General features: G+C 40.4%; 1 protein-coding gene across 3 annotated transcripts in view; it reads right to left on the bottom strand.

Moving 5' to 3' along the window:
* Positions 1-11349: 11349 nt before the first annotated feature.
* The window catches only part of map2k4a (mitogen-activated protein kinase kinase 4a), a 24800-nt gene continuing 23434 nt past the window's right edge, over positions 11350-12715 (bottom strand). For all 3 annotated transcript variants that reach the window (XM_079521108.1, XM_079521109.1, XM_079521110.1), the window contains one exon: positions 11350-12715. This exon is cut by the window's right edge and continues 69 nt beyond it. In XM_079521108.1, the coding sequence (XP_079377234.1) occupies positions 12671-12715 (45 nt within the window). In that variant the 3' untranslated portion in view covers positions 11350-12670.

The raw sequence follows: 12715 nt of genomic DNA, 5'->3' as shown, positions 1-12715 counted from the left end.
TTTTCAGCTATAATACAGGATCAGAAGGCAACATCTGGCCCCTGTAAAATCTGAATCCCCCCCACCGCCCACCCCTTTTTCCCCTCACTGTATATGTTTCTTTTCCCTTTTTACCTCCCTTATGATGAATTCCTGTTCTGTTCTGTTCTTTGACTATATAGAAGTGTCTATTTGTACGTCTCTAAATGTTTTGATGAATTGAACAAGGTGGACCCTCTTGTAAACAAGTGTAATGCTTAATTGGGTCATCCACTCATAGTTAACAGTCTTTGTATTGAGTTTGTGCTTGAAATGTACTGTAATTCTGCAAACTGTTAATAAATATTTCAATCAATCAATCAAGTACCACGCACACACTGAGCGGATGAGAGGGCTTACCTCACTACACCAATATGCCACATTAACATGGGACACATTTTATTTGTTCTTATAACAAGTTTGATCAAGTTATTATTCAAATAATCTAGTTACAGATGTAATTGCAGTTAGATTACTTTTAATACTCAAATTGGCTGATCAGACCGTGGCCTGTGTCCAAGTGGCATGCCCACTCTAGTAGATGGCTGATGAGATGTTGTCGACACTAACAGGCTCTAGGCGCTGTGGGTTGCCTCCGGGCCTGGCTCCTCCTTTGTCTGAACAGAAGTGCGGAATCCTTCTGTGCGTTGTGTCCTCGTTGCTGCTGAACAGCACACACACAGATCAACATCTGTGCCACTCGAGGCTGATTTTGAACCCTCCTTGGCAGTCCTTGCAGGTTTTACCGCAGTCTGTAGCGTCCATCCCATCTTTAATCTGAAATCCAGGTTATAAATGGACAGAACATTGGCGGAGCTTATGGGGGGGCAGGGGGGCATTGCCCCACCTGGTGGAATAAAAAGAATAATTAAAACAAAAGTTTTGTTTTACAATAAATTTATTTTAGAGTAGTCATTATTATATTTCCGTAATGACCTGCGACGGAAGTGAGTCAGTGGGTACCAACCATAGAGTATAAAGAAGGATAGAGACTGAACTGGCGCGAAGCTCCCCCCCCCCCCCCCCCCCCCCCCCCGCTATTCATGTCAGTGGAAGTTGCTCAGTGGCGTTTTGAAGCACCCGGAAGAACCAAGGGGCCAGTGAGGCACTCCAACGTTGAAGCACTGGGCCCTAGTGGTAAGAAGAGGGACTACAGGCGGACCAAAATTTGGTTGGCAAATGCGGAAGTAAACGTTTTGAGACGGTCCTTCCGGGTGCTTCAAAACGCCACTGAGCAACTTCCACTGACATGAATTGCGGAGGGGGCGGAGCTTCGCGCCAGATCAGTCTCTATTCTTTTATATACTCTATGGGAAGAACCGTCTCAGAACGTTTACTTCCGCATTTGACCCAAGGACAGTCCTTGATTTGACCACCAAATATTGGTGGTCAAATGCGGAAGTGCAACCGAGCGCTCAATGTTAAAGCCCAGCTGCACGGGGTTTCCCGGTCATGAATCCACGGGTCCGCCTGTAGTCCCTCCTCTTACCACTAGGGCCCAGTGCTTCAACGTTGAAGAGCCTCACTGGGGCCTTGGTACCAACTGTAGTCAACTTGGCAAGTAAAGGGAGTTTACAACAAACCCGCCCCCCCGGGTGGATCATGAGGGGAAAAACACGGTTGTCCAAAGCAGCCTATTTTACAGGAATTCCCCACAAAGTCATTTGGAAAAAACAAACGTTTGTTTTCCACCTTTTATTACAAGAAGCATGCGTGGATGGAATATTCAGTTTCAAAGGATTCTGTTTTGCGTGCCGACACTTCCAGAACGACAGCAAGTCAGTTAAAAAACATGAAACCCCCGTAGTGCTGGAAGTTATAAGGAGCAGGCTTGTGTGTGTGTGTGTGTGTGTGTGTGTGTGTGTGTGTGTGTGTGTGTGTGTGTGTGTGTGTGTGTGTGTGCTGCTGTAGGCCTACTACCTAAATAACTCATTTTTAGGGGTTAGGGCATTGTAAAAAACGCAAAAATAATAAAATAAAGGTAAAAAAAAATAACAGCGGGATTCCTTCCCGACGTATCGCCCCCCTGGGGGTCAAGTTCAAACTACGCCCATGGGACAGAACAAACAAGGCCTTGAGTCCAGCTGGTATACTCAACAAATTCTCAGAATGCTGACACACACACACGCGCACATACACACACACGCACACACACACACGCACACACACAAGCGCAGTCACGCAGTCACGCAGTCACGCACGCACACACGCACGCACGCACGCACGCACGCACGCACACACACACGCACACACGCACGCACGCACGCACACACACACACACACACACAGCAAATGATAAACCAGCAACAATGGAAATAGATAGGTGGCGGATGCATAAAGGCCTTTACAGCAAAGAGAGCGGCAGCAATAAGGCAAAATTAGGCAAAATAAAACCTAGTGGAGCAAAAGGAAGCAAACTACCACGTTGCTCAGTCTATATACACAATAGTAAACATAATAATAACAATAATCTTCATCTTCATCAGCATCAGCATAATTTGTATAGCACTTTTCAAAAGCTTCAAACAAGATAACTAAAGAACAAGAAATAAAATGCCTACAGTAATGTCAACTATATGTTTTTTATCAGCTCAAAATCTGTTATTTTTATCAAGGTCATGCAATTGAAGGCTCATGGCTGGGCATTAGTCCACCTCCTGATGCACAGGTGCAAATTTCCCACAAGTCTACTTCCCAGCATTTGGTATCAATTTATCAACACACAGTTTTTCCAGTCATCGTCGATAAACGTTCCACACAAATATGATGGCGTGTAGGCATGTACGGTAACCACCACATATAAGGACCCTCACCAAGGAAACAGTGTATCTCTCTGTCCTCTCTGAACCATCAGGATGGTAAGATGTATTTCACTGACTTATTCAGGGAAGAAGGTTTGATGAGACAAATTATCTATAGTTCAATATGAAGAGCTATTTTAGTCTAGGTCTAGACTCTAGACTAGGCCTAGTAGGGCTATTTATGCAACTTCTCCTGTGAGCTTAATTTTATTGTTATATATCGTTCTCTTGTATTTTATGGCAAAATTGTAATTATAACTAAGTTGATACAATATTGGTCATTGTGGCCAGTGTCAGCAGACCAACACAAAAAAGATCACATTTCTGTTGTCCATTTCTTTTATCGTAGCCACTACATGAAGTGGTGTTTGTCCTGGGTCTCCTGACCCTGGTGGTTGTGAGTTCCCTGCCACTGGACTGTCATGACGTCTACAAACTGGACAACAGTGCTACCAGTGGGGTCCACACCATCTATCCTATTGATGATGATACTGCTGTAGAGGTCTACTGTGACATGGACACTGATGGAGGGAAATGGACGGTACGAATATTTCAATGTCCTGCAGAATGCGTATATCTTTATTTTACTGTTATGTCATTCGATATATTCTGCAGAAAATGTTCACTGAATGCATTGAAAGAGTGTGAAAAGTCATATCATTCCCTGATGAAGGCTTAACCACCAAAACGTTGGATTCATTTTTGTCTTACCTGCTGTCCTAATAAAATATTGGCACTCTTGTTTTTTCAAGATTTCCTCAAAAGTCATATCATCACCACGTTAATGAAATAAAAGAGATTTGGCCAGCTGATAAGATCACAGTGCTTGAATGCTTGTAAACATAAACAAACTATTATTTCCTGGCAGAATGTCTATGGACGTTTTCACAATATAATATAATATGTCCAGGATATTAGCTACCATACTGTATATCTAGCATATTTATAAGAAAATTCTACATTTCTAATAGTCAATAACAATCTCAAAGTGTCCCGTTCTTCCAGATATACGGTTAATGAATAATAGACGGTTCCAATGCAACGCAAGGAAATGCGCCTACGTTTTTTGGTGGATGTCATGATGAGTTGGTCTACAGTAGATACTAATGACTTTGATTCTTATTCCCATCGTTTGTTTTGGTGTCTATGCCAGATTAAAACTAATATTGATTTCACTTTTAATATTGTTTAAGTATACCCATCTATTTTTAACACATGCACTCTCCTATTGATGTTAAGCAAAATAATAAATAATTCAATAAAAAACAGTGGTTTAATAGGCCAATAAATAAATAATTGTTATTTTATATTGGACAAACAAGGCTCTTTGTTTTTCACTTCCCCCTCTCTTTTTTATTTTAGGTTTTTCAAAGACGGATGGATGGCAGTGTGTCATTTTACAGACCCTGGGACACTTACAAGAGAGGTTTTGGCCATGCTGATGGAGAATACTGGCTAGGTGAGAGAAGCTACAGTATGTTGAGTAAACAACAGGAGGAGATCGGTTGACAGACATAACCCGAATATTTAAGGAATTTGTGACAGCTTTCTTGTACCATTGGTATAATATTGTTCATGGACAACACAACAATAAATGCATAAATAAATGTATATTAAAAAAGAATTGTCTTACTCCAATCAAAACCAGTGCCATCTTTTCACAGTCAGTCAATAGAGATTAGTCTTTGTCTTATGCCTATCATGTCCTTATGTCTTACTGTAGGGCTGGAGAACCTCTACTATCTGACTGCATGGAAAAGAAGCGAGCTGAGAGTAGACATGGAGGACTTCAGTGGGAACAGTGCATCTGCCCAGTACTCCTCCATTTACATCGACTCAGAGGTCTATGGATACATGCTGCACCTTGGTCATTACGAAGGTGGATCAGCAGGTATGTTAAATAAGTAGAAGTGAGCCCCAGAAATAATTACAATCACACAGCAGTCCTGGGTGTTAATTTGAGGTGTAAAAGCTTGTGACAAGCTATCAGCTATTTTCTCTGTTATATTGTATATTATTTCAATAATATTTCAAAAATACTTAAAATGTCTATATTTTTAAAAGCAAGTACTCCAGTACTTTAACTCAAGTACAAATTGTAGTTGAGTAATATTTTACCAAGCGTAACTTTCCCTAGAGTATGTTTTTTGGCGTTATTTTCGACAACCACTTCAACTTCGACAAACAGATCAGCTCGGTTGTTAAAAGTTTCTACCACCTACGCCTACTCGCCAAGATCAAACCCTACCTCCCCCCAAACAATTCGAAACAGTCATCCATTCATTCATATGATATCCTCAAGGCTGGACTACTGTAATGCTCTATATCAGGGGTGCCCAAAAGGTAGATCGTGATCTACCAGTAGATCACAAAGGCTGTGCAGGTAGACCACATGACATGGCCCTAAAACATATATAATTTAAATAAAAATATATATAATTTGGCATCTGACACTTGAATTAAGGTGACTTGATTGATTGACATCAAAAATGGCCTGTTAACCCACAACAGAATACTTTGTTTTCAAGAGTGTTGAGCACAAAGATCAGTAGCATTAGAAAGTTACATACAAAAACAAAAACTATTTCCATTCCCCCCCCCCCTATATATTTCCCATTCCAAGTGTGTTTGTCATGTTCTTTAAACTATTTTCAGCAATGAGATCCTATTTTTTGGTGGGTAGATCTTGTTGCGCTGGTCATTTGGAAAGTAGCTCTCAAGTCAAAAAAGGCTGGGCACCCCTGCTCTATACTATGGTATCGCCCAATCCTCTCTCAGACGACTCCAATTAGTACAAATAAAAATGCTGCTGCCCGCCTCCTCACCGGTACCAAAAGGTTTGACCACACCACACCCGTTTTAACCTCACTCCATTGGCTCCCCAAACAGAGAATCGATTTTAAGATTATTTTATTCACCTTTAAATCTCTCAACCTGGCCCCCCCATATACGGCCAAACTCATACAGCGCCACAACCCCGCCAGAGCTCTGAGGTCTGCGGACACTGCCAACAACCCGAACCCTCAGAACAAGAGGTGACCGTGCTTTTGCGGGGACAGCCCCTGAGCTTTGGAACAACCTCCCACCATATTAGAGCTGCTCAAACCATTGACATTTTTAAATCCCTTCTTAAAACGCACCTTTTTCCCTGGCGTTCAATGTGAACTGATTTTAACCTATTTAGGCACTCCTGTACTATCCATGTCTCACGCTGGTTTTTATATGCTATGTTTTTCTGCTTGATGTATTCTGCTTTAATTTTGTATCTTTTGTTTGAAGCACTTTGGTCAACTCTGGTTGTGTTAAAATGGGCTATATAAATAAAAGTTGATTTGATTTGATTTGATTTAAATAATTTGATGACCGGGTCATCGGTCAGTAGGAGAAAAAAATCTCCATGAATACAATAGCCTACAAGGCTTCATAAGGTGTGTAATTAATTTATATAAATTAAATATTTTTGGGGGGTGAACTACTCGTTTAATCCAGCCAATAACCCAACAGTAGCTCAAACCCACACACATGCAAATATTTTCAGTCTAATTATTTTGGAGTTAACTAGTGGTCTAGTAATTGTTGTACCGCACTTACCTTTCCCTCTTTCCACACAGGTGACTCACTCTCCTATCACAATGAACAGAGATTCTCCACTCAAGACCGAGACCAGGATGGCGGTTCTACTCATTGTGCTAGAGCATTTCTGGGGGCGTTCTGGTATGCTCCAGGTTATTGTCATCATTCAAATCCTAATGGACTTTATCGTTGGGGAGTTGATGCCACACATCATGACAGTAGTGTCATATGGCATGCATGGAAAGATTGCAACTATTCCTTGAAGTCTATCAGTATGAAAATCAGGCCAGTAGCCCCAAGGGAAGGTGAGGATGAAAACACAGATGAGTAGTTTCATACAGTAGTAGCAGGACAGTCCTGTCTGATACAGTAGGTGAAACACAGGTCAGGACTCAGATCTGTTGAGCCCATTATAATGTATTTGTCACATGACAACTGTGATATCACTCACCAAAAAATAACTGATTTTCAAACAAGCAATTGAGAAATGTGACACAATACTGCCTGACAATACTTATTTTTGGCATGTCATTATATTGTCAAAAATATTTTACATATAATTGAATAAGTAAAAAAAAAAGATCTATAATTTCACAAAATGAAACATTGTCAAATGTTTTTAAACAAAAATAGCAGACCTACAAACCAATGCGTTTGTAGGTCTGCTATTACAATGTGATCCAATGTAATATTGTAGATTGGTTATTTTTGCTATTCGGAATACAATAAGTATAGGAAATAGTACATGACTACCTGGTTCTGAAACTCCCTTGGTTCTGACTCTTGGATTGAATATTGTGAACATTAAATCATTGTTTATTTCATTTTACCAAAATAATCCAGGTTATATTTGTAATTGCAAAATATGATTATATTATATTATGGGTTCAATGTTCAATGTTTATTTCCCATTTTACAATGACTGGAATAAAGGAACATAACAACATTCATATTCAATATTCATTATCGTACTAAGACTTGATTGTTCTTCTTAATGTAATGCATACACTTCACATATAAGTACAATTCTGGTGCTTTTAATAATTAATAATTCCAGGGTACAGTTGTGTCTGTCACCAAAATGTTCCCTAACCTCCGGAGGTTACAGTATTTGGTCGTTTGATCAACACTTAACACCACCATATTAAGATCGCTCTGCAAGTCAAATACAGACTAGTTCATTATCGCTCAAGGGTGTAATTTCGTTGGCCAACAATTCCACATAAAAGAAGCCTTTTAAAACAAAAGAAAGAAATGTGAAAAAAGTGTGTCCCCACTCCCAGACTCATTATAAAGCTTAGTAGCAGAGCAGTGTTGTATAGTTTGACTGTTTTTGAATAGCCAAAGAATAAATTAGGGTTAAAGTGGTTAAATGATTGTTATAATATTAACAAATTTAGCTGGGGGAACCACTGATCTATGACATATCTATATTAGAATCCAAATTTGGGAAAGGTTTGTCACCATTTTGTATTGTTATTTGTTACATAAAAAGGTGTGTTGCTGTCTGAGTACCTGGAGGATAGTCTAAGATGGCAGTCATCTACATATTTGGTGATACATAACTGTTGTTGTTTTTGTTATTTATTTTACTATTATTATTATTATTACTATTGTTATTTATTTTTATGATTTGTTGTTTCAGGAGCCTTCCCTTCAAGGACATTTTCTAACAATCACTATGGACAATGAAGCCTTTTGAATCTTTGAATATTGCATGTTGAATATCAAGAGACAGACAGACAGACAGACAGACAGACAGACAGACAGACAGACAGACAGACAGACAGACAGACAGACAGACAGACAGACAGACAGACAGACAGACGATTCTTCAAATGAATCTGGTGTTGTTGTACAGTCAGCTAGTTGTGCAATGTTTGCTGTGTAACAACAGCCTAACAACAAACAACAAAACCTTGCTGGCCTAAGCCTATGACCTATAGTTAACTATGGATCATTCAGTTACCTTTAGCTAGTCTGGTAACCACATAACAATTCAATGTGTTTTGATTCTAACTTTCACTGTGAACAAACATGTGTGTCAGGTCCAGGTACTGTAACATTGCTGAAGGTTTGTTCCCATGCCATGCAACACCTACTTAACCCATTGAACCCCAGTATCCATATTCTGGCGGGAGTGTGCAAAATAGCAGATCTACAAGCTGCAATGTTCATCATCAGCAATGTTTTGGCAAATAAATTTGGCATACATGGGAAAAAAGGTCCAAGTGCAGTGTTTAAGTCGGAGACCTGAGCTCCATAGTTTCATCTCTGCATTAACAAGATGTTTCCTACACCAGTCGTGGGAACTATTCATACGGTAGATAATACAGCAAGACTGTACCACTACATGAGAATAAAGGCCTATTTCATACTCCAGTTTTAGGTGATATGGTGACCACCGAAACGGTGGTTAATAAAAACAGAGAGATGTGTTTTGTGGCTTTCACCTTTATTTTATATGGAGGGACAGACAGTAGGGAGAGAGATGGGGGGGTGACATGCAGTAAAGGCTGTCGGGATCGGGAGTCGAACCCGCGGCACACTGCCAGGATTACCAGCCAAGGTGCCTGGACCATTAAGCCATGGCCCAGGCCCATGTTGTAGTTTTGATTTGAAGGTTTTTGTAGTCACCTTATCACCTAAAACTGGAGTATGAATGTGCCTTTAGATGGAAAGTTGCAGCAGATAAACACCTCTGTTCTGTAACCAGCTGGATAAAATGGGAACCACTATCACGTGATGCTGACACTGATGTGATGTCACATCCCCACAGAAAGCTGCAAGAACAGAGGTCAGACCATTGTTGGGGTGTCGGTGGCTCAGGGGTAGAATGGCCGGATGGAAACCGCAAGGTTGCCAGCTCAAACCCGGGCTCCCCCAGAGTTAGAGTCGACTGTCAAAGTGTCCTTGAGCAAGACACTGAACCTCCTGTGCTGTTTGGTGCCTTGCATGGGTTCCGCTAGGGTTCCGCTGCCGTGTGTGTGTGAATGGGTGAATGTAATGCACAATCTATGTAAAGCACCTTGGATAAAGGTGCTATATGAATGCACCAAATACTATATAAATGCACCATTTACCATTTGTTGTAATAGGTCACCAGTTTCAAGTTTGTGCAGACTTCATGTAACCAACAAGTCAACGTTTAAGAAAAAATCACACCTGTGTGAACTGAGTGGTGCAACCCCCCTCTCCCTCTCTCTCTCATTAGCAGGCAACAGTGCAGCACTATCTCTCTCTCTCTGTTTCTGGCACAACAGCGCCACTTTTGCCCCTACTGGTACTCATAGTCACATAGGTAGTCACATAGGTTAACACGGACATTGCTGTTCCTTGGAGTGGTTGCACCACTCAAAAACTGTTACTTTCCAGGATAAGAAAAAAAAAGTAAAAATAATAAATAGCAGCTGCATTTCGAGCTTGTGGATCTGCTGTTTTTGATATACTTTTGTGTGACGCTGTAGGATGATCAAGTAGGCCATTGAATTACGAAAAAACACAAGCCGTTAAAATATGGAGATAAGAGGTTTCCGACAAACAGCAACGGTTTTGTATTGCCTACAATTCTTAGGAAGATATATCTGGATACTGTCAGTGTCTATTCCTGTGAGAGACCACACCTTTGTGGCGTAGCCAAAACAGTTACTTTCCAGGAAATGGAAAACATTTTTTTTCCACTGCGGTTATTTAGTAAGAAGCTCTCCTTAATACCTTTTATTGTTATAATATTTATTTGTTGTGAGCAGGTAGATTGGCTATTTGTGCTACTTTTGTGTGACACTGTATTATAAGTAGGACTTTCATTTACTAAAAGTTTGACATTAATTTACTAAGAAAATACACATTAAAAAGTAATGATGATATGACGGCAACGATATGAAATGTAGAGATTGTAGCTTTGTCAGCAACAACAACAAAAGAAAGAAGACAACACACCAACTGGTTTTGTTTCATTTATAATCCATTGCACAGTGAGGAGCTGCCTCATCATTCACTATAACAACGCTGGACAGACAACAGGTCCAGCGCTGTGTTCAAAGTGTTTAAACTGCTTATGCTCAGTTTTATACATCGCTGTACGACAAAAGTATGAACCAGGCTCTAACAAGAAGCAACGGGCATTGAGACAGTGGTTTTCAAACGTTTGTGTGCACAAGGCACACCAGCGGTTAAGTCGAAATCTCCAAGGCAGACCTGTATTCTAAAAGATAGTCGCATTGTGAGCTTGTAGATCGGCTATTTTTGCTATTTTTTTAATATATTTGCCTATAATGACATAACAGGTTATAGAATCTGTATTGGGAAATGAGTTCACACAAAGTACTGATATAGTAAATTGAAAGAATTCATAACGTTTTGTATAGTTTGTTGTATAATGTGTATACAATAATAATGTGTGGTTGTCACTAAATCCCAAGGCCAAATGTTGTACCTCCGCACAACATTTGAGAACCACTGCATTAAAGTCATACTGTGTAACCTTTTCAAAAGTTATTCTTATACATTTTCACTGGTATATGTTTTTCACAATAACCATTCCACATTAATGTGTTTATTGACATCTCTAAACGTTTTTGTGAGTGTGTCCCGACACGCATGCCAAAATGCCAAAAGCAGCCGGAAATGTACCAAAAATGTATTTCATTTATGTTAAAGTCAATACATGACTGGACTGGTACTTCTGTGGGTTTTGTTCTGAACTGAATTCTGGGAGGCGTCACCAACAGGACTACCAACATGAACGTCACACAGTAGGACTTTAAGATACCCAACACAATGCTTTGTATTCACATACATGGAACAGGTGCAACCATTCACAGAGAGCAGGATTCCAGTATGTCCATAGAATCATCAAATGAAAAAATATTCCACAATGTGACCGATTTCCATAAATACATTTCCAGGTTACCCCCCCCCCCTCCCCACCCCCACCCCCCATATATAGATATGGTCTCTTATGAAGCTCACAGGTGATTGAAGCTACAATCTGGTACATATTTGAATGAATAAAATGTAAAGCTCTATTCTGATATTAATCATTGCTATAGCGTGTCTGTTCTGTCTCTCCAGCTCTTTAGTAGACAGAAAATACATTTTCAGGTATGTTTTCCAATCAGGAGAGAGAACGCTGCAAAGATAATTTATCAGCTTCACTTTTCTATAGAGAGAGAGAGAGTTCCGGTTTCACTTGTTTCTCCTGTATTCTGTATGATTTATCTCTCCTCATTTGACAAAAGTCATATAAAATGTAGTTTCTGTTTACTAAAGAGCTGCAGACATGGTGAGACCACTGTTACAGAACAAACACTCTAATGATTCCTGTAGGAAGATGGACCTATTTAACACTTAACCACAGCGTCCCTATAGTCCGGGGCAAACATCTGTCAAAAATAGCAGATACAAGTTCACAATGTGGCGACACGTTGTTGTGAGCTTGTAGGTCGGCTATAAAGAGAATGAGATGTCGAGGGGAAAAAGATCTGAAATCTGAAAAAAATCTGCGTCCCTAGCATAGCGCCCTGGGGGACCCCGGTCAACTAAGTGAATAGGGTTTGTGTTTAATAATAAATATCACTTAAATCCCCTCCAACCAAGTCTGTATGGTAGAGCATGTTAATACAATGTAACTAGTACTGTATGTGTGCAGTGGTTGGTGGTGCATACTCTTCCATCGAGACATTGACACCCTACTGGCGGACGATGTCGATAAAGTTATTTGAAACACATGGGCTGTAGTGCGGACATTATTGCAATGACCTCTCTCTGTCAGGAGAGGGAGACAACGGATACGAATCTTACAGATTGTAGCTTCAATTCAGCACTATTATACTTAAATGCCTGTGTCTGTGTGTGCATGTGTGTGCATGTGTGTGTGTGTGTGTGTGTGTGTGTGTGTGTGTGTGTGTGTGTGTGTGTGTGTGTGTGTTCGTGTGGGCGCGCGCGCGCACGTTTACGCAGACGAGAGAAAGCGAGGAGGACAGCGGCAGGTGAATGTGGATATATCATACAGATGTGACTGAAATGAACGTATTGTTTTCTTTTTATTGCATGTGGCATCGCAGCCGCCTTACGATTTGTCTCTTTTTAAACACAGCGGGACAGGACTAAAGCACATTTACACTGTAGTTTTGATTTACTTATTATTATGACATCTTGTTTTGCAGGGTTTTCTTCTTTCTCTCTCTTTCTCTCTCTTTCTCTCTCTCTCTCTCTCTCTCTCTCTCTCTCTATTCAGGTTGCCATTCGTGTGTTTGTTTTGTTTTGTCATTGCGCCATCAGTCTACATACATGGGCGAGCTGGGAGAGGCAGGCATCTGGTC

Source organism: Electrona antarctica (assembly GCF_951216825.1).
Source record: "Electrona antarctica genome assembly, chromosome: 14".
Taxonomy (NCBI): Eukaryota; Metazoa; Chordata; class Actinopteri; order Myctophiformes; family Myctophidae; genus Electrona; species Electrona antarctica.
The sequence above is the reverse complement of the archived record's forward strand: the minus strand, read 5'-3'. Positions and strand labels throughout refer to the sequence as shown.